Source organism: Microcaecilia unicolor, chromosome 3 (genome assembly GCF_901765095.1).
Source record: "Microcaecilia unicolor chromosome 3, aMicUni1.1, whole genome shotgun sequence".
Classification (NCBI taxonomy): domain Eukaryota; kingdom Metazoa; phylum Chordata; class Amphibia; order Gymnophiona; family Siphonopidae; genus Microcaecilia; species Microcaecilia unicolor.
Window position 1 is genome coordinate 435,487,214 of NC_044033.1, and position 22,580 is coordinate 435,509,793.

General features: G+C 49.7%; 1 protein-coding gene across 3 annotated transcripts in view; it reads right to left on the bottom strand.

The window, feature by feature from the left end:
* Positions 1-22,580, bottom strand: part of TAF1B (TATA-box binding protein associated factor, RNA polymerase I subunit B) — a 385,284-nt gene that overhangs the window by 277,382 nt on the left and 85,322 nt on the right. For all 3 annotated transcript variants that reach the window (XM_030198879.1, XM_030198880.1, XM_030198881.1), the window contains exon 6: positions 12,956-13,100. In XM_030198879.1, coding sequence (XP_030054739.1) covers positions 12,956-13,100 — 145 coding nt within the window. The remainder of the gene's footprint in view (positions 1-12,955; positions 13,101-22,580) is intronic.

Genomic DNA, 22,580 nt, shown 5'->3' on the forward strand with positions numbered 1-22,580 from the left:
ATCCAAGGCTTCAAGCAAAGCCATGTTATTATAATTATTTGTTACATTTGAATTCCACATTTTTCCACCTATTTGCAGGCTCAATGTGGCTTACATAGTACCGTAGAAGCGATCGTCAATACCGTTTTTAACAAATACAAAGTGAGGTTATGGTAAAAGTTCATGTGTGACAGACACATTGGGGAATCGTAAGAAGGAAGAGTTAAGTTATGTCCAGTATGAGCTTTGGTTTTTTTTGTGTTGCTAGGTTAAGGCATTTAAGTTGGATCATTAGGGTATGCCTTTTTGAACAAGTTAGTTTTTAGTAATTTCCGGAAGTTCAGGTAGTCGTATGTTGTTTTCACGGCTTTTGGTATTGCGTTCCAGTTATGTGCTTATATAGGAGAAGCTGGATGCATAGGTTGATTTGTATTTGAGTCCTTTGCAGCTTGGGTGATGGAGATTTAGGTATGTTCGTGTTGATCTTGATGTGTTTCTGGTTGGTAGGTCTATGACGTCTGTCATGTATCCTGGGGCTTCTCCATAGATGATTTTGTGAACCAGGGTGCAGATTTTGAACGTGATACATTCTTTGATTGGGAGCCAGTGCAGTTTTTATCGTAGGGGTTTGGCGCTATCGAATTTCGTTTTTCCAAATATAAGTCTGACTGCTGTGTTTTGAGCAGTTTGGAGTTTCCAACTCTTACATGCTTCTTCAGCATCTAATAATTCTATCTCCATCAACTTTGGATGCAATACTTCCTTCAAAGTTTCAGACTCAAACTCATCATGCCTCTCACAGTAGTAAAATGATTTACTCCTCATAATACTAATAGAGTCTCCTAGGAGATATTATTACAGGGAACTGGTTCAGAAGCTCAACAAATCAAGCTTCACTGCACGTTATTGAAGTGACTGGGACTTTCACTAGTTACAGCTGAATTTGACATCACAGTATTAAGATAAGTGTTTAATTCCATGTGAGGTTCTCTCTTTTGATTCACATAAGTATTCCAGTATTATCAGCAGTATCTATAGTATAACATCTTAGGTAGGAGGACGGTACAGTGCGATGATGTACTGTTGGGTATAACACATTTAAGGACTGCCAGTCAGCCCAGGGATAGTTACCCAGTCGCTGAGCACTACTTGCATATTATAAAAATTATAAAAAATTCCGTTTTTTCACACAGTGCACAATGTTATAACTTTTATGTTTAATTTTCATGGTTTTTATTAAAATTTAACTGTCAGATCCATGACCATTCCTCTTTTTGGAGATCCCTTCTCATTGTTTCTACTCCCTCCAGGGTATCCACTCTATTGGCTACTTCTGCATAGACCGAGGCCACATTAGATAAGGAGAAGCAGAGACAGCCTCATCTGCTCACTCCTGGAGGTCTAACCAAGATCTCTTAGGAGCAGTAGGGGCAGCAACTTGCAGCAACTCTGACTGTCCCTGCTTCAGTGAATAGACCTGGTGTAAAAGCAATATAAACTCCGGAGAAAAACAAAGATCCCAATGCAGCTGAATGCTCTGTCAAGCCCTGAAGCTGTAAAATGGCAGCTGTGCTCCGCGCATGATCAGACAGAAGCTACTCCTCACTGACAGTTGGCCTCTACAAATTAGTGCCCTTTCCCACACTCTCCTGCATCACACTGCACACCAATCCTGCCAGAGAGGCCTGAAGACCCCAGCATATTCAGATACTGCGCCAAATCCGAAGATGTGCTGCTGCTGACTGCTAGTTTCACTTCCTATGGGATTCCTGGCTTGCACATATTGCAACACCGGCCGGCAGGTCCTACAGTGGAAACACTGCTTAACTACCTCCATGGAAGTCACCATTCACCCAGACTGTCACAAGCACAGCACGTGTCCCAAGCAGTGAGTCAGGATCCCTCCCCTGTACAAAGTAGAACTTGCACCCCTCCAAGCAGTTCTGCGTCAAACTTTAGCGGGACTTACCTCTGTTACATAAGAATAGCCATATTGGGTCAGACCTATGGTCCTTCTAGTCCAACAGTGGCCAATCCAGGTCACAATTGCCTGGCAGAAACCCAAAATAGCAACATTCCATGATACAAATCCCAGGGCAAGAAGTGGCTTCCCCCATGTCTATCTCAAAAACAGACTATGGACGAACCAGGAACTTGTCCAAACCTTTTTTTAAACCCAGATACGCTAACCGCTGTTACTGCATCCTCCAGCAACAAGTTCAAAGGTTTAAACATTCTTTCAGTGAAAAGAATATTTCCTCCTATTTGTTTTAAAACTATTTCCATCTAATTTGAGTGTCCCCTGGTCTTTTGTACTTTTTGGCTGTTGGCTCCTCTCCTCCAGCTCAGACTCCACAAGTCTTACCACAGATGAGAAAAGTTCAGGACTCATACTCTGTCCCATGTTATCCACGAAACTTCTTTCCTTCTCCTTTCTTTTTTTTTTTTAATGTTGTTGTGCTGGAAAAGGAGAGTGACACAGAAAACAGTGGAGAGGTGAAGGGAAGGAAGAAGTAAATTTGCGGAGCACCAGAGATAGGGATCTGAAGACCTCTAGATATGACTCTGCAGATTCAAGCCACCCTCAAAGCTCAACTGGGGATCAGTTGACCAACTGGACCAAAAGCAAAGTGCTCACAACCAGAGGCTGAAAAGTGTTTCCATCCACCTACTGCAGATAGCTAGTTGATGGACACAACGATCCCACAGGAAGCTAAATAATAGAATCTATTTTTTACTCTTTCACAAAGTACAAAGACTAAGGGATACTGAATGAAGTTACAGGTTGATTTTGATTAAAACCTAGTTGGTTGCTAATGTGATCCCCAATTTGAGAGAACTATGTCAAGCTGGATACAGAGTCTTGCACATCTCTACACTGGGTAAGAGAGAGCACAGACTAGCAATGCATTATAACAATTTCTTTACAATTAGACTACTTGCTTCAATTAGTTCCTCTGCATTGGAAATAATGGCTGTTGAAATTAGAGATGAATCCTTTCAAGATAATTTGTTATTTTCTTTGCTATTGTCCTCTGGGAAAGAGTGAAGCTCACTTAATCTTTTAGGATTTTGTAGCTACAAATTCATTTCATTTTGATCACATTTTGTTATTAGACAACGTGAATTTACATCTAGAAAAAACTGCTAATGTTAAAGACTTTATGCAGTTTTTAGACTCACTGGGCCTCACATGGCCAGATAACTCTATTACTCATGAAAAAGAAAAAGCCATCAATTAGACATATCTTTTTCTAACCATCCCTCTTGGCATATGTCTATTCAACCTAACTGTTGGCAAAGTGTTCTGTGATCTGATCACTATTTTTTTTCTAGATTTTGATATGCACTGGCAGGAGAGTCACAGTGTAAGGAAGACAGGTTGGAAACAATCATTTTTTACAAGAATCAAGATCGACCAGGAAAAGTTGTCTTCTTTATCTATTATTTAAGAAATATCTGAAAACTTTTGTATTTGAAAAGTTTATTTTAACAGGATTTTTTTTTATAGAAGATGCTGTTGCTTTGAAGACTGAATGTTTTAATTCTGTTGTTTACCTGGGAATTTATACCTAGTTACCTGGAACTGTAATCCATGATGAACTAAGTAGGCAAATGTGGAATATAAGCCCCCAAAGCAATGTAATGCAATTGTTTGGAAGGAAGAGCCCATATTTTTGTCTAAAGCTAAGGACAGGGAGGTGTTTTGGAGGTTTCACTTTCCTGACAAGACCGTCTTTTAAGCAAAATTGGCCTCTAGCAGTATTTTTCCTGCTGAACTGCTGATTTCAGGGAAAAACTTGCTACAAAGGTTTCTCTGATAACAAGCAGCTTTAAAATGTCACACAAGTGGGACCCCTTAAAATAAAAACAAAAAAAGAGGAAAGAATGAAAAGAACTGCCAGTGTGTGTTCTGTACTCAGCAGAGGTTATATTTTGTGTTATACTGCCCTCTGCCAGATGTATTAACTAAATCAGGTAATTTGAAAGGCCACATAACTTTTGAAGGACAACAAAAAGAGAGAGTCCAAATCTCCCGCAAAAACGCACAAAACAACAAGAAAAGCGGAAGAAACCCAAAAAGACCAGACTGAAACCACAGATGGTAAGAGGACCAAAAAATGTTTTATTGGGACCCTACACGGTCCGTGTTTCGGCCGAAAAGGCTTTCCTCAGGGGTCTTCAAATTGTCGTATACAGATGTGCCTCCAAAATTCTCATGGAGTAGAAAGGCATGAAACTTATCTCTCTCTTTTTCCTCCCCTCCAAGTCCCAAAAAAAGGAAAAGCCTGCCACCTGTCTGCCCAATCTGCTTAAAAAAAAAAAAGTCCAAGGGAAAAACGCACAAGCCATTCGGAAGTCTAGGGGGCCAGCATTCCTAGTAGATTGGCACCACAGAAGACATCCCAGCAGAGCAGTGGGGCAACCTAGGGCGCTGCAGTGGACCTCACATAAAAGGTCCCAGTTACACATCTCATCATTACCCCCTTATATTGTATGGTGAGCCCTCAAAAACCCACCAAAAATCTACTGTACCCAACTGTACACCACTACAATAGCCCTTATGGCTGCAAGTGTCACCTATATGTGGGTACAGTAGGTTTTTGGTGGGTTTTGGACAGCTCACACTTTCCACCACAAGTGTAACAGAGTGGGACATGGGCTTGGGTCCCCTTCTCTACAGTGCACGGCACCAATCACAAGGCTACTCCAGGGGCCTGCTTGCTGCTCTAATAGGACTGGCCCTAAACATCTGAAGCTGTCATACAGACTGGTATGTACTGTTTCTTTCACATTTTGGGGGGGCTGACAGGGGGTCAGTGACTACTGGGGGAGTATGGAGGAGGTCATGCCTTAATCCCTCCAGTGGTCATCTGGTCATTTAGGGAACCTTTTTATGGCTTAGTCATTATTGAAAAAGGTCCAGACCAAAACATTCAACTTTTAGCCATGGAGGTTTTGCTTTGTTCCATTATGGCAAAAATAAACGCACGAACACACCCGACGCCCCCTTGTGATTTGGATGCACTGAAGACAAACTGCATAGAAAAACAGCTAGGAGCACTTTGTTAATCTATGCACAATTCTTTGGTATATCTTTATAGCCAGTATTAAATGGATATGTATGTATGGTTTCTAAGATATATTTACTTTTTAATCATATTAGAAGGATCTTGGTTTTTGTGAGATTGATTTTGTTCTTAATTCAGAGCAGACATCGATTTCATGCTTCTGTAGCAGTGTCTGTTATCCTCTGGGGTTGTCCGACACATTTTAGTGTATGTTTTGGTTTTTTTTTTTTTTGGGGGGGGGGTTACAGTTTTACTTTCCTATTTGATTACATATAGATTTTTGCTTGATATGCTATCCAGTATAAATCATTGTATCTTGAGAGAAAGTATATAAAACAAATTTTTTCAGTTTCCATACCTTCTTCTTAATATACACAATTTGTTCATATCTGTATGTTTTCTATTTATTTTATATGTTTATCTGTAGGATGTATGATCATTTGTGCCATTTGTGTTCATTTGAAGGTGAAATATTTGTTGGTAAGGTATTGGAGATGTTTGTATTTATATTTTATCATTTATTTACATTATTATAGTCATTATTGAAACAGGTCCAGACCAAAAACATCCAACTTTTAAGCCCTGGAGGTTTTCCTGTGTTTCATTATGGCAGAAAATGCACGCACTTGACACGCCCCCTTGCGATTTGGACGCACTGTAGACGAACTGCATACAAAAATATCTTTAAAATGTGTTTTGAAAATAGCAATTTGGATGTTTTTGCAAGAAAATATCCATCTGCTGCTTTGTGCCATTTTTTTTTAGAAGTTTTTCTGTTTCAAAAAGAGCCCCGATATGATATTCATTGTTATATTCTCTATTGCTTTCCTAATAATTCCTGCCTGATTTTTTAGCTGCTGCCACACACTGAGCAAAAGATTTCAATGTACTGACCACACTAGCACCTAATTCCTTTTCCTCAGTGGCGACTCCTAATGTAGAAAGTGAATGATACATACCTGTAGCAGGTGTTCTCCGAGGACAGCAGGCTGATTGTTCTCACGACTGGGTGACGTCCGCGGCAGCCCCCACCAACCGGAAAAGGCTTCGCGGGACGGTCGGCACGCAGGGCACGCCCACCGCGCATGCGCGGCCGTCTTCCCGCCCGTGTGCAACCGCTCCCGCCAGTTGAATGACAAGCAATAAAATATGAAACACAACTCCAAAGGGGAGGAGGGAGGGTAGGTGAGAACAATCAGCCTGCTGTCCTCGGAGAACACCTGCTACAGGTATGTATCATTCACTTTCTCCGAGGACAAGCAGGCTGCTTGTTCTCACGACTGGGGTATCCCTAGCTCTCAGGCTCACTCAAAACAAGAACCCAGGTCAATTGAACCTCGCAACGGCGAGGGTACAACAGAAAATTGACCTACGAAGAACAACTAACTGAGAGTGCAGCCTGACCAGAATAAATTCGGGTCCTGGAGGGTGGAGTTGGATTTACACCCCAAACAGATTCTGCAGCACCGACTGCCCGAACCGACTGTCGCGTCGGGTATCCTGCTGGAGGCAGTAATGTGATGTGAATGTGTGGACAGATGACCACGTCGCAGCCTTGCAAATTTCTTCAATAGTGGCTGACTTCAAGTGGGCCACCGACGCTGCCATGGCTCTGACACTATGAGCCGTGACATGACCCTCAAGAGTCAGCCCAGCCTGGGCGTAAGTGAAGGAAATGCAATCTGCTAGCCAATTGGAAATGGTGCGTTTCCCGACAGCGACCCCTAGCCTGTTAGGGTCGAAAGAAATAAACAATTGGGCGGACTGTCTGTGGGGCTGTGTCCGCTCCAAGTAGAAGGCCAATGCTCTCTTGCAGTCCAATGTGTGCAACTGACGTTCAGCAGGGCGGGTATGCGGCCTGGGGAAGAATGTTGGCAAGACAATTGACTGGTTAAGATGGAACTCCGACACCACCTTCGGCAGGAACTTTGGGTGGGTGCGGAGCACTACTCTGTTGTGATGAAATTTGGTATATGGAGCGTGAGCTACTAGGGCCTGAAGCTCACTGACCCTACGAGCTGAAGTGACTGCCACCAAGAAAATGACCTTCCAGGTCAAGTACTTCAGATGGCAGGTATTCAGTGGCTCAAAAGGAGGTCTCATCAGCTGGGTGAGGACGACGTTGAGATCCCATGACACTGTAGGAGGCTTGATAGGGGGCTTTGACAAAAGCAAGCCTCTCATGAATCGAACGACTAAAGGCTCTCCAGAGATGGCTTTACCTTCCACACGATAATGGTAAGCACTAATCGCACTAAGGTGATTCCTTACTGAGTTGGTCTTGAGGCCAGACTCTGATAAGTGCAGAAGGTATTCAAGCAGGTTCTGTGCAGGGCAAGAACGAGGTTCTAGGGCCTTGCTCTCACACCACACGACAAACCTCCTCCACTTGAAAAAGTAACTCTTTTTAGTGGAATCCTTCCTAGAGGCAAGCAAGACCCGGGAGACACCCTCAGACAGACCCAACGCAGCGAAGTCTACGCCCTCAACATCCAGGCCGTGAGAGCCAGGGATTGAAGGTTGGGGTGCAGCAACGCTCCGTCGTTCTGCGAGATGAGAGTCGGAAAACACTCCAATCTCCACGGTTCTTCGGAGGACAACTCCAGAAGAAGAGGGAACCAGATCTGACGGGGCCAAAAGGGCGCTACCAGAATCATGGTGCCGCGGTCTTGCTTGAGCTTCAGTAAGGTCTTCCCCACCAAAGGTATGGGAGGATAAGCATACAGGAGGCCGGTCCCCCAATGGAGGAGAAAGGCATCCGACGCTAGCCTGCCGTGTGCCTGAAGTCTGGAACAGAACAGAGGCAGCTTGTGGTTGGTCTGAGAGGCGAAAAGGTCCACCGAGGGGGTGCCCCACTCTCGGAAGATCTTCCGTACCACTCTGGAATGGAGCGACCACTCGTGCGGTTGCATGACTCTGCTCAGTCTGTCGGCCAGACTGTTGTTTACGCCTGCCAGGTACGTGGCTTGGAGGAGCATGCCGAACCGGCACGCCCAACGCCACATCCCGACGGCTTCCTGACACAGGGGGCGAGATCCGGTGCCCCCCTGCTTGTTGACGTAATACATTGCAACCTGATTGTCTGTCCGAATTTGGATAATTTGGCAGGACAGCCGATCTCTGAAAGCCTTCAGTGCGTTCCAGATCGCTCGGAGCTCCAGGAGGTTGATCTGCAGATCCTTTTCCTGGAGGGACCACAGACCCTGGGTGTGAAGCCCATCGACATGAGCTCCCCACCCCAGGCGAGATGCATCCGTCGTCAGCACTTTCGTGGGCTGTGGAATTTGGAATGGCCGTCCCAGGGTCAAATTGGTCTGGATGGTCCACCAGAGCAGTGAAGTGCGGCAACTGGTGGAGAGGCGGATGACATCTTCTAGATTCCCGGTGGCTTGGAACCACTGGGAAGCTAGGGTCCATTGAGCAGATCTCATGTGAAGACGAGCCATGAGAGTCACATGAACTGTGGAGGCCATATGACCCAGAAGTCTCAACATCTGCCGAGCTGTGACCTGCTGAGACGCTCTGGTCTGCGAAGCCAGGGCCAAGAGATTGGTGGCCCTTGCTCCGGGAAGGAAGGCCTGAGCCGTCTGGGTATTCAGCAGAGCTCCTATGAATTCCAGAGACTGCGTTGGCTGGAGATGGGACTTTGGGTAATTTATCACAAACCCCAGCAGCTCCAGAAGTCGAGTAGTGCACTGCATAGACCGGAGGGCTCCCGCCTCCGAGGTGTTCTTGACCAGCCAATCGTCGAGATATGTGAACACGTGCACTCCCAGCTTGCGTAGGTAGGCCGCCACCACCACGAGGCACTTGGTAAACACTCGTGGGGCAGAGGCGAGCCCAAAGGGCAGCACACAATACTGAAAGTGCCGTGCGCCCAGGCGGAATCTGAGATACTGTCTGTGAGCTGGCAGTATCGGTATGTGAGTATATGCGTCCTTTAAATCCAGGGAACATAGCCAATCGTTTTTCTGAATCATTGGCAGAAGGGTGCCCAAGGAAAGCATCCTGAACTTTTCTTTGACCAGGAATTTGTTCAGGCCTCTCAGGTCTAGGATGGGACGCATCCCCCCTGTTTTCTTTTCCACAAGGAAGTACCTGGAATAGAATCCCTGCCCTTCCTGCCCGGGTGGTACGGGCTCGACCGCATTGGCGCTGAGAAGGGCGGAGAGTTCCTCTGCAAGTACCTGCTTGTGGTGGGAGCTGAAGGATTGAGCTCCCGGAGGACAATTTGGTGGCAGGGAGGCCAAATTCAGGGTGTATCCGCACCGCACTATTTGGAGAACCCACTGGTCGGAGGTTATGAGAGGCCACCTTTGGTGAAAAAAACTTAACCTCCCCCCGACCGGCAGATCGTCCGGTACGGACACTTTGAGGGCGGCTATGTTCCCATGGATCCAGTCAAAAGCCCGTCCCCGGCTTTTGCTGTGGAGGCGCAGGGGGCTGCTTAGGCGCACGCTGTTGACGGGAACGAGCGCGCTGGGGCTGTCCCTGTGCCTGACGAGGCCTTCGGGCCGGCTGGTTGTACCTACGCTTTGCAAAAGAATAGGGTGCAGCCTGCCGGGCCCGGGAAAAACGTCCACCTGCTGAGGTGGATGCTGAAGGCGCCCGGTGGGAGAGCTTGTCGAGAGCGGTTTCCCGCTGATGCAGTTGGTCCACCAGCTGCTCGACCTTCTCACCAAAGATATTATCCCCCCGGCAAGGGACGTCGGCCAGTCTCTGCTGGGTGCGGTTGTCCAGGTCAGAGGCACGCAGCCATGAGAGCCTGCGCATCACTATACCTTGGGCCGCAGCACGAGATGCCACGTCGCAGGTGTCATAGATACCCCTGGACAGGAACTTTCTGCACGCCTTCAGCTGCCTGACCACCTCCTGATAAGGCCTGGACTGCTCCGGCGGGAGCTTATCGACCAGGTCCGCCAGTTGTTGCACATTAGTCCGCATGTGGATGCTCAAATAGAGCAGGTATGACTGGATGCGGGTCACGAGCATGGAGGATTGGTAGGCCTTCCTCCCAAACGAGTCCAGAGTGCGAGACTCCCGCCCCGGGGGCGCCGAGGCGGTATCCCTCGAACTCCGTGCCCTCTTGAGAGCAGAATCCACGACCGCCGAGTCATGGGGCAGTTGGGGCCGCATTAACTCTGGGTCAGAGTGGATCCTGTACTGGGACTCTGCTTTCTTGGGAATGGTGGGGTTAGTTAACGGTCGCACCCAGTTCCGAAGCAGTGTCTCCTTGAGGACATTGTGCAGCGGCACCGTGGAGGACTCTCTAGGTGGTGATGGATAGTCGAGGACCTCGAGCATCTCGGCCCTCGGCTCTTCCACAGAGACCACGGGAAAGGGAATGCTAATAGACATATCCCGCACAAAGGAGGCAAAGGAGAGACTCTCAGGAGGTGAGAGCTTCCTCTCCGGTGAAGGCGTGGGGTCCGAGGGAAGGCCCGTAGACTCCTCTGAGGAGAAATATCTAGGGTCCTCCTCTTCCCCCCACGAGGCCTCATCCTCGGTATCGGACATAAGCTCATGTAGCTGAGTCCTGAACCGGGCCCGGCTCGACGTCGAGGCACCGTGGTCTCGGTGTCGTTGAGCGGTGGACTCCCGCGTCGGCGGGGACGGAGCTCCCTCCATCGACGTCGACAGGGACTCCACCTGCGTGGCGGTCGAGACCGACGCCGCAAGCGGCGGCGGTGTCGACGGCCCCGGCGCCGGGCTAGAGCTCGCCGGCGCCACAGACATCGGCGCCGAGGGCGCAAGCACCCCCGGCGCCGGCACAGCCTGGCGCATCAGCCCTTCCAGGATCCCCGGAAGGATGGCTCTGAGGCACTCGTCCAGGCCCGCTGCCGGGAAAGGCGGTGGGGCCGGTAGGGGTGTCGGTGCCAGAAGCTGATGGGGGCCAGGAGACGGCACCGAGGTGCCGGAACCCTGACGCGTCGGTACCTCCACAACCGACGGGGACCTCTCCTCTCGACGATGACGCTTCGGCGTCGCCTCCTCTCCGATGTCCGGATGCACCGAGGGCGACCGGTGACGACGCTTCTTGTTCTTCTTTTGATGCGCGTCACCGGCGCCGGGAGGTATGGAGGAGGAGGAGGACGATCCCCCTCGGTCTCGAGGAGCCGGGTCAGACAGGGTTCGGTCCCGTGGACCACGGGCTGAGGGAGTGACCGGGGCCAACTGCCCACGCGGCCGCTCACCTCTACCCTCGCCGGCGGACCGGCGGGCCGACGGGACCTGTTCTCCTGGGGTCGATGCCATCGGTGCCGATGTCTCGGGCATCGATACCGGTACCGAAGGACCGGGCGTCGATACCGATGCCGTCGAGGTCGACCTCGAGGGGCCGGCGCAAGTTCCAAAAAGACGGTCCCGCAGAACTTGCCTCGCAACCTGAGTCCGTTTCCGGAGACCGAGACACAGGGAACACGACTTGATATTGTGCTCTGGCCCGAGGCACTGGAGGCACCAAGCGTGGGTGTCGGTCTGCGAGATCGGCCGGCCGCAGCGACCACACTTTTTAAATCCACTCGGGACCTTCGAGGACATCGACGGAAAAATCGCGTCGGCGAAGTCAAAGTCGTCAATGGTGGCGAAAATCACACCTCAAAAAAAGAAAACGACCGTGCGGCCACTAGGCCGCAACGCGGCGTCCCCGCTGGAAACGAGGGGAAAAGGGAGCGCGTGCTCCACACGCTCAGGTTTTTTTTTTTTTTTTTTTTTGAAAAAAGAAACCGGGCGGTAACAAAAAACTAAATAGAAAAAGCAACGATCCGCGTAAACGCGATCGACTTTCCGGCGGCTGAAAGCAGAGAGAGCGGCAAAGCACGACTCTCTCCAGACGCGGAAAAAAAGGAACTGGCGGGAGCGGTCGCACACGGGCGGGAAGACGGCCGCGCATGCGCGGTGGGCGTGCCCTGCGTGCCGACCGTCCCGCGAAGCCTTTTCCGGTTGGTGGGGGCTGCCGCGGACGTCACTCAGTCGTGAGAACAAGCAGCCTGCTTGTCCTCGGAGAACCTAGAATTATGTAGCTATAATTTGGATTATTCTTCCCAGGTGCATCACTTTGCACTTGTTCACATTAAATTTCATCTGCCATTTAGATGCTCAGTCTTCCAGCCTACCAAGGTCCTCCTGCAATTTTTCATAGTCCGTATGCAATTTAACAACTTTGAATAGTTTTGAACCATCAACAAATCTGATCATCTCACTCATCATTCCCATTTCCAAATAATTTATAAATATGTTAAAAAGCATTGGTCCCAGTACAGATCCTCGTGGCACTCCTCTATTCACCTTTCTCCATTTAGACAGCTGGCCATTTAACCCTATTTTCTGTTTTCTATCTTTTAACCAGTTCCTAATCCACAAGAGAACATTGCCTCCTTTCCCACGTTTTTTTAAATTTCCTCAAGACTCTCTCATGAGGTACTCTGTTAAAAGCTTTCTGAAAATCTAGGTACACTACATCAACTGTCTTGCTTTTATCCACGTTTATTCACACTTTCAATAGGTTTTATTTTTACTGTTACTCTTACCTCTTCAGTAAAGCCTTGGAAGTTAAGGGAAAGGGAAATGGGACTTGATATACCACCTTTCTGAGGTTTTTGCAACTACATTCAAAGTGGTTTACATATATTCAGGTACTTATTTTGTACCAGGGGCAATGGAGGGTTAAGTGACTTGTCCAGAGTCACAAGGAGCTGCAGTGGGAATCAAACTCAGTTCCCCAGGATCAAAGTCTACTGCACTAACCACTAGGCTACTCCTCCTGTCTCATATACTTAGCTAAATTTGGATTTATAATTCTGTATACATTGCTGTAAATTACATACAATGACAACTAAACACCACCCACTTCCACAATGTCAGTACAAGGAAAGAGAAAAATAAATAGCTAGATTTGTGCCAACCTGATGCATCGGTATCTGAAGAAATACTTCTTGAATGAGCAGCAAAATTAAATTCTTCTGTTTCAGAAAAAGAAGATGGTGCATCAAGAATGAGGTCCTCCAGATCAGTTGGCCATTCTGAACCATTACTGCTGTTTTCAGATATCTAAATAATAAATCAGAATAAAACCGAACTTCAGTGTATGCAAATATCCAATGTGAAAAACACAGCATGGCACAGAGAGGGTGATCAGAACAAAGATCTTCATATGGATACAGTTAAGAAAGGAATATCAGATATTCCATTCATTATATCAATACTGCAGTATCCCTTCCAGCTTCTACAATATAACTGAAACAGGTATTGTAGTGGAGCCCTTTTAATGATAGAAACCCAATGGAACAAAAAGGAAAAGGTAAGAAAGCACAGCATTCACCAGTAAACAAGTATAGAAAATATAGTCCCCCTAAAGGTAAACATGTGAGAGTGGCATTCTTGCTCCCAACAAACCAAAAAGTGGGAAATGAAAGAGGGCTAAGCAAACCATAGGTTCAACAGGTCACATTTATTCTGTTAACTACAAAATATGAAGACTCGACATGGCACCGTGTTTTTGCATACAAAATGCCTGCTTCTGGAGTCTGATTGTGCAATAATGAGAATAGGATTGTGAGAACAAACTCGGAGCTGGAAGTGGTCTTTACAAAGACCATGCATGGATGATGCACTATCAAAAAGCAGAAAGCAGCAGTTCACATCTAATGCTTCAGTTGCGGAATGAGTACAAGTATGGTTATTCAAGCCTGTGCTTTCCAACTAAACTGCAGCCTATGTGCCTGCCCTCTCCTTCAAGTAGCAGCTTTCTGTCCCAGTCAGCCCTGCTGCTATCTTCCGGTATGCGAAGCTCTCTGTGCTATTCATCTCTTCCAGGATACCACACTAGCAAAAAAGGATTCCAGCTGTCCCTCAAAGCCCTGATAACAGAACTGGAACAAATACACCCCCTCCTTACCCAATGCACAACAGAGGACTTCTATGGGTTTGTAAACAGAAACAGGGGTCAGAGACAGACACAAAATGGCAATATAACATTTGTATTTCTCTTCTGCCTCTCTATATGTTAAATTACTGCCAAACAATGCAGCTAAACTCTACTTTATATCTCTGATAACAACACAAAAAAAAGTAGAGTGCTATTGAAGAATCACTATGGTGGAGTTTATGGGCAAAGTCTCATATTCAAGTCGCAGCTGATTTTAAACTTGTTCGCTGCTAACATTCTAATCTTAGACACATGCCCTCCCTCCTACCACTGATCCAGCTAGCAGCAACGCTGATTTCTTTGTATCACTTTTTTTCTTATTTTTGTTTTTTTTATTTTTTATATTATTCTAACATGCTGCTAGCTTTCATATTACTGTAGCAAACTTGCTAAAGATGGCTTTAATAACTTATAACTTATCTGCATGCCGTTAGACAAGCACACCCCAACAGGAGCCTGTTTCACCCTCCTGGCTTTCTCAAGAGGAACTTAACATGCAGTCTCAGGCTGTCAGATATTTATTCGCCAACCACATATCTCTATATGTTATGCAGAGTAGTTGCTTGGTATTGATACTTCTTATTAGAAATGCTTTTTTGTTATTTTCTTTTACTACTGTGTGGTTTGTAGCCTTAAGCTTTTTTATTGGTTGGTTTGGAAATGTCTCATGTGAATGGATAAATACGATTTGATATGAAGAAGAAATCAATCATGGGAACTGAGAAGCAGAGTTTGACTAGTGTACTTGACCCCCAACCAAAAAGGCATTCCGCTGCCCCTGGTTTAGATTATTCTTCTCTATATGCATTGTTTTTGCACTCTTTTTGTTTTACAATCTTACCATGTTCTATATTTGTTTACTGCAGTCCACTATTTTACTCTTCTATATATAGGGTATGATACATACCTGTAGCAGTTGTTCTCCGAGGACAGCAGGCTGATTGTTCTCACGACTGGGTTGACGTCCGCGGCAGCCCCCACCAACCGGAAGAAGCTTCGCGGGACGGTCGGCACGCAGGGCACGCCCACCGCGCATGCGCGGCCGTCTTCCCGCCCGTGCGCGACCGCTCCCGCCAGTTGAATGACTAGCAAAAGATGAAACACACAACTCCAAAGGGGAGGAGGGAGGGTAGGTGAGAACAATCAGCCTGCTGTCCTCGGAGAACAACTGCTACAGGTATGTATCATACCCTTTCTCCGAGGACAAGCAGGCTGCTTGTTCTCACGACTGGGGTATCCCTAGCTCTCAGGCTCACTCAAAACAATAACCCAGGTCAATTAAACCTCGCAACGGCGAGGGTACAACAGAAATTGACCTACGAAGAACAACTAACTGAGAGTGCAGCCTGACCAGAATAAATTCGGGTCCTGGAGGGTGGAGTTGGATTTACACCCCAAACAGATTCTGCAACACCGACTGCCCGAACCGACTGTCGCGTCGGGTATCCTGCTGGAGGCAGTAATGAGATGTGAATGTGTGGACAGATGACCACGTCGCAGCCTTGCAGATCTCTTCAATAGTGGCTGACTTCAAGTGGGCCACCGATGCTGCCATGGCTCTGACACTATGAGCCGTGACATGACCCTCAAGAGCCAGCCCAGCCTGGGCGTAAGTGAAGGAAATGCAATCTGCTAGCCAATTGGAGATGGTGCGTTTCCCGACAGCGACCCCTAGCCTGTTAGGGTCGAAAGAAATAAACAATTGGGCGGACTGTCTGTTAGGCTGTGTCCGCTCCAAGTAGAAGGCCAATGCTCTCTTGCAGTCCAATGTGTGCAACTGACGTTCAGCAGGGCGGGTATGCGGCCTGGGGAAGAATGTTGGCAAGACAATTGACTGGTTAAGATGGAACTCCGACACCACCTTCGGCAGAAACTTTGGGTGAGTGCGGAGCACTACTCTGTTGTGATGAAATTTAGTATATGGAGCATGAGCTACTAGGGCTTGAAGCTCACTGACCCTACGAGCTGAAGTAACTGCCACCAAGAAAATGACCTTCCAGGTCAAGTACTTCAGATGGCAGGTATTCAGTGGCTCAAAAGGAGGTTTCATCAGCTGGGTGAGGACGACGTTGAGATCCCATGACACAGTAGGAGGCTTGATAGGGGGCTTTGACAAAAGCAAGCCTCTCATGAATCGAACGACTAAAGGCTCTCCAGAGATGGCTTTACCTTCCACACGATAATGGTAAGCACTAATCGCACTAAGGTGATTCCTTACTGAGTTGGTCTTGAGGCCAGACTCTGATAAGTGCAGAAGGTATTCAAGCAGGTTCTGTGCAGGGCAAGAACGAGGTTCTAGGGCCTTGCTCTCACACCAAACGACAAACCTCCTCCACTTGAAAAAGTAACTCTTTTTAGTGGAATCCTTCCTAGAGGCAAGCAAGACCCGGGAGACACCCTCAGACAGACCCAACGCAGCGAAGTCTACGCCCTCAACATCCAGGCCGTGAGAGCCAGGGATTGAAGGTTGGGGTGCAGCAACGCTCCGTCGTTCTGCGAAATGAGAGTCGGAAAACACTCCAATCTCCACGGTTCTTCGGAGGACAACTCCAGAAGAAGAGGGAACCAGATCTGACGGGGCCAAAAGGGCGCTATCAGAATCATGGTGCCGCGGTCTTGCTTGAGCTTCAGTAAGGTCTTCCCCACCAAAGGTATGGGAGGATAAGCATACAGGAGGCCGGTTCCCCAATGAAGGAGAAAGGCATCTGACGCTAGCCTGCCGTGTGTCTGAAGTCTGGAACAGAACAGAGGCAGCTTGTGGTTGGTCTGAGAGGCGAAAAGATCCATCGAGGGGGTGCCCCACTCTCGGAAGATCTTGCGTACCACTCTGGAATGGAGCGACCACTCGTGCGGTTGCATGACTCTGCTCAGTCTGTCGGCCAGACTGTTGTTTACGCCTGCCAGGTACGTGGCTTGGAGACGCATGCCGAACCGACACGCCCAACGCCACATACCGACGGCTTCCTGACACAGGGGGCGAGATCCGGTGCCCCCCTGCTTGTTGACGTAATACATTGCAACCTGATTGTCTGTCCGAATTTGGATAATTTGGCAGGACAGCCGATCTCTGAAAGCCTTCAGTGCGTTCCAGATCGCTCGGAGCTCCAGGAGGTTGATCTGCAGATCCTTTTCCTGGAGGGACCACAGACCCTGGGTGTGAAGCCCATCGACATGGGCTCCCCACCCCAGGCGAGATGCATCCGTCGTCAGCACTTTCGTGGGCTGCGGAATTTGGAATGGACGTCCCAGGGTCAAATTGGTCCGTATGGTCCACCAGAGCAGTGAAGTGCGGCAACTGGTGGAGAGGCGGATGACATCCTCTAGATTCCCGGTGGCTTGGAACCACTGGGAAGCTAGGGTCCATTGAGCAGATCTCATGTGAAGACGAGCCATGGGAGTCACATGAACTGTGGAGGCCATATGACCCAGAAGTCTCAACATCTGCCGAGCTGTGATCTGCTGAGACGCTCTGGTCTGCGAAGCCAGGGCCAAGAGATTGGTGGCCCTCGCTTCGGGAAGGTAGGCCCGAACCGTCTGGGAATTCAGCAGCGCTCCTATGAATTCCAGAGACTGAGTTGGCTGGAGATGGGACTTTGGGTAATTTATCACAAACCCCAGCAGCTCCAGAAGTTGAATAGTGCACCGCATGGACCGGAGGGCTCCTGCCTCCGAGGTGTTCTTGACCAGCCAATCGTCGAGATATGGGAACACGTGCACTCCCAGCTTGCGTAGGTAGGCCGCTACCACCACGAGGCACTTTGTAAACACTCGTGGGGCAGAGGCGAGCCCAAAGGGCAGCACACAATACTGAAAGTGCCGTGCGCCCAGGCGGAATCTGAGATACTGTCTGTGAGCTGGCAGTATCGGGATGTGAGTGTATGCGTCCTTTAAATCCAGGGAACATAGCCAATCGTTTTTCTGAATCATTGGCAGAAGGGTGCCCAAGGAAAGCATCCTGAACTTTTCTTTGACCAGGAATTTGTTCAGGCCTCTCAGGTCTAGGATGGGGCGCATCCCCCCTGTTTTCTTTTCCACAAGGAAGTACCTGGAATAGAATCCCTGCCCTTCCTGCCCGGGTGGTACGGGCTCGACCGCATTGGCGCTGAGAAGGGCGGAGAGTTCCTCTGCAAGTACCTGCTTGTGATGGGAGCTGAAAGACTGAGCTCCCGGAGGACAATTTGGAGGCAGGGAGGTCAAATTCAGGGCGTATCCGCACCGCACTATTTGGAGAACCCACTGGTCGGAGGTTATGAGAGGCCACCTTTGGTGAAAGAATTTCAACCTCCCTCCGACCGGCAGGTCGTCCGGTACGGACACTTGTAGGGCGGCTATGTTCCCGTGGATCCAGTCAAAAGCCCGTCCCCGGCTTTTGCTGTGGAGGCGCAGGGGGCTGCTTAGGCGCACGCTGTTGACGGGAACGAGCGCGCTGGGGCTGTCCCTGTGCCTGACGAGGCCTTCGGGCCGGCTGGTTGTACCTACGCTTCGCAAAAGAATAGGGTGCAGCCTGCCGAGCCCGGGAAAAACGCCCGCCCGCGGGGGCGGGTGCTGAAGGCGCCCGGTGGGAGAGCTTGTCGAGAGCGGTTTCCCGCTGATGCAGTTGGTCAACCATCTGCTCGACCTTCTCGCCAAAAATATTATCCCCCCGGCAAGGGACGTCAGCCAGTCTCTGCTGGGTGCGGTTGTCCAGGTCAGAGGCACGCAGCCATGAGAGCCTGCGCATCACTATACCTTGGGCCGCAGCACGAGATGCCACGTCACAGGTGTCAAAAATCCCCCTGGACAGGAACTTTCTGCACGCCTTCAGCTGCCTGACCACCTCCTGATATGGCCTGGACTGCTCCGGCGGGAGCTTATCGACCAGGTCCGCCAGCTGTTGCACATTGGTCCGCATGTGGATGCTCATATAGAGCAGGTAAGATTGGATGCGGGTCACGAGCATGGAGGATTGGTAGGCCTTCCTCCCAAATGAGTCCAGAGTGCGAGACTCCCGCCCCGGGGGCGCCGAGGCGGTATCCCTCGAACTCCGTGCCCTCTTGAGAGCAGAATCCACGACCGCTGAGTCATGGGGCAACTGGGGCCGCATGAGCTCTGGGTCAGAGTGGATCCTGTACTGGGACTCTGCTTTCTTGGGAATGGTGGGGTTAGTTAGTGGTCGCACCCAGTTCCGAAGCAGCGTCTCCTTCAGGACATTGTGCAGCGGTACCGTGGAGGACTCTCTAGGTGGTGATGGATAGTCGAGGACCTCGAGCATCTCGGCCCTCGGCTCTTCCACAGAGACCACGGGAAAGGGAATGCTTATAGACATATCCCGCACAAAGGAGGCAAAGGAGAGACTCTCAGGAGGTGAGAGCTTCCTCTCCGGTGACGGCGTGGGGTCCGAGGGAAGGCCCGTAGACTCCTCTGAGGAGAAATATCTCGGGTCTTCCTCTTCCCCCCACGAGTCCTCATCCTCGGTATCGGACATTAGCTCATGTAGCTGAGTCCGGTACCGGGCCCGGCTCGACGTCGAGGCACCGAGGCCTCGGTGTCGTCGAGCGGTGGACTCCCGCGCCGGCGGGGACGGAGCTCCCTCCATCGACGTCGACGGGGACTCCACCTGCGTGGCGGTCGAGACCGGCACCGCAAGCGGCGGCGGTGTCGACAGCCCCGGCGCCGGGCTAGAGCTCGCCGGCGCCACAGTCATCGGCGCCGGGGGCACAAGCACCCCCGACGCCGGCACAGCCTGGCGCATCAGCCCTTCCAGGATCCCCGGAAGGATGGCTCTGAGGCACTCGTCCAGGCCCGCTGCCGGGAAAGGCGGTGGGGCCGGTAAGGGTGTCGGTGCCAGAAGCTGCTGGGGGCCAGGAGACGGCACCGAGGTGCCGGAACCCCGACGCGTCGGTACCTCCACCACCGACGGAGATCTCTCCTCTCTGCGATGACGCTTCGGCGTCGACTCCCCTTCAGGGTGCACCGAGGGCTCCCGGTGACGGCGCTTCTTGTCTTTTTTCCGGTGCACGTCACCGGCGCCGGAGGGCATGGAGGAGGAGGAGGTCGATCCCCCTCGGTCTCGAGGTACCGGGTCCGACAGGGTTCGGTCCCGTGGCTCACGAGCTGAGGGAGTGACCGGGGCCGACAGCCCACGCGGCCTCTCAACCCCACTCTCACCGGCGGACCGGCGGGCCGACGGGACCTGTTCTCCTGGGGTCGCTGCCATCGGTGCCGATGTCTCGGGCATCGATACCGGTACCGAAGATCCGGCCTTCGATACCGATGCCGTCGAGGTCGACGTCGAGGGGCCGGCGCAAGTTCCAAAAAGACGGTCCCGCAGAACTTGCCTCGCAACCTGAGTCCGTTTCCGGAGACCGAGACACAGCGCGCACGACTTGAGATTGTGCTCCGGCCCGAGGCACTGGAGGCACCAAGCGTGGGTGTCGGTCTGCGAGATCGGCCGGCCGCAGCGACCACACTTTTTAAATCCACTCGGGACCTTCGAGGACATCGACGGAAAAATCGCGTCGGCGAAGTCAAAGTCGGCAATGGTGGCTAAAATCACACCACGAAAAAACCAGCCGACCGAGCGGCCACTAGGCCGCAACGAGGCGTCCCCGCTGGAAGCGAGGGAAAAAGGGGAGCGCGTGCTCCACACGCGCAGTCTTTTTTTTTTTTTTTTTTTTTTTTTAAAGTAAAGATAATAAAGGGAAATTAAATTAAATTAACGAAGCGCGATCCGCGTATACGCGATCGCAAGAATCTGGCGGCTGAAGTAGAGAGAGCGGCAAAGCACGACTCTCTCCAGGCGCGGAAAAAAAGGAACTGGCGGGAGCGGTCGCGCACGGGCGGGAAGACGGCCGCGCATGCGCGGTGGGCGTGCCCTGCGTGCCGACCGTCCCGCGAAGCTTCTTCCGGTTGGTGGGGGCTGCCGCGGACGTCAACCCAGTCGTGAGAACAAGCAGCCTGCTTGTCCTCGGAGAAAGACATTTATTCAGTTTTGTGTTTTAAATGCATTATGTTTTTAATATGTGTAATCTATGTGAAATTTTTAAAAAACATAAAATCGGGACGATTTAAGGTGGGTTCACCTACTTTCACAACAGGGGTGCGTGTCCCCCAGTGGAAGCTCACCTCTGATGGTCCGTTAAATTATATTATATATCTGTCTGAAAAGCTTTAATTTATGCAGTGATTATCATATTGTGTGTGGAAGCCGTCACTCCTGCATATTCTAAAAATAGTTAGAAGATAGGCCTTGAGAGTACTTACATGTACAGTGCACTCCATTTAAGTGCACGTCGGATAAGCGCATGCTCTGTTTAACTGCATGCCGTACTTCGGACCCGTTTTTGGCACCATCGATTTCTATGGGGTCAAACTTCGGTTTAGCGCACCACTGATAAGTGCAAGATTCACTTATATGCATGGTTTAAGACCACTCCTCTGCAGGAAAGACTCCGCATAAGCGCGCGCACAGAATATGGAAGCTGATTGGCGCGTGACAACCAACGAGATTTCAAATTTACCGCCCCTTTAACTGCCAAAGGCAGAATAAGCGACAGAATGTTGTAAGAGTGTACACTGAGGTCGTTGTCGTCATGGCGGAACTGTAAGACTTTAACATTGGCTGAACGAATAGAAGTTCTTAAAAAATTAGAAAACAAACAAAGTCAAGCATCTATTGCTAAAGAATATGGTGTCAATCCCAGGCAAATTTCACGTGTCTTGAAGCAGAAAGACCAGCTTCTGGAAGACTGGCAAAACAATACAAATCCATACCAGAAACGGAAACAAAAACAGGCGGGGAAAAGCTGAGGAGGTAGAAGATGCTCTTCTTCGGTGGTTTTCTCGAGTCAGGAGCAGACAGTTTCCTGTCAGTGGTCCACTGCTTATGGAGAAAGCTAATCAGCTAGCTGAAAGTCTTGGACTAACTGAATTCAAAGCCACTGTTGGATGGTTGGAAAGATGGAAAGAGAGTAACATAAAATTCAAGAAACAGCATGGTGAGAAACAAGACGCTGATGACTTTGGTGCTAAAAATTGGGTTGTTTCAGTTCTTGGTACCATCTTGAACAAGTTTGCACCTCGTGACATTTTCAATGCTGACGAAAATGGTCTCTACTGGGAAGCGATTCCTGATGGAGTACTTGCATTCAAACATGCCGAAACTACGGGAGGTAAAACGTCGAAGGACCGACTGACGATCCTCCTTTGCTGCAATATGGATGGGAGTGAGAAGTTGGAACCCCTCGTCATTGAAAAGAGCAAACAGCCCCGTTGCTTCCAGAAAGTTAAGCGACTTCCTGTGTCATACGAGGCTAACACAAATTCATGGATGACTGGGGAAATTTGGAAGCAATGGCTAAAGAAGTTAGACACTAGAATGCGGGCACAAAAGCGTCAGATTTTGCTGCTTTGTGATAACTGTACTGCATACAGGGATGATGTCAGACTAACTCAAGGCGGTCTTCTTGTCACCAAACACTACCTCTCTGATCCAACCTATGGATCAGGGCATAATAGCCAATTTCAAACAGCATTATCGGACTCTTGTGCTACGTCGTCTGATGAGCGTTATGGATGACCAGACTGGCAAGAATAAAAGTGCTGTTGGACTGGCTCGTAATCTA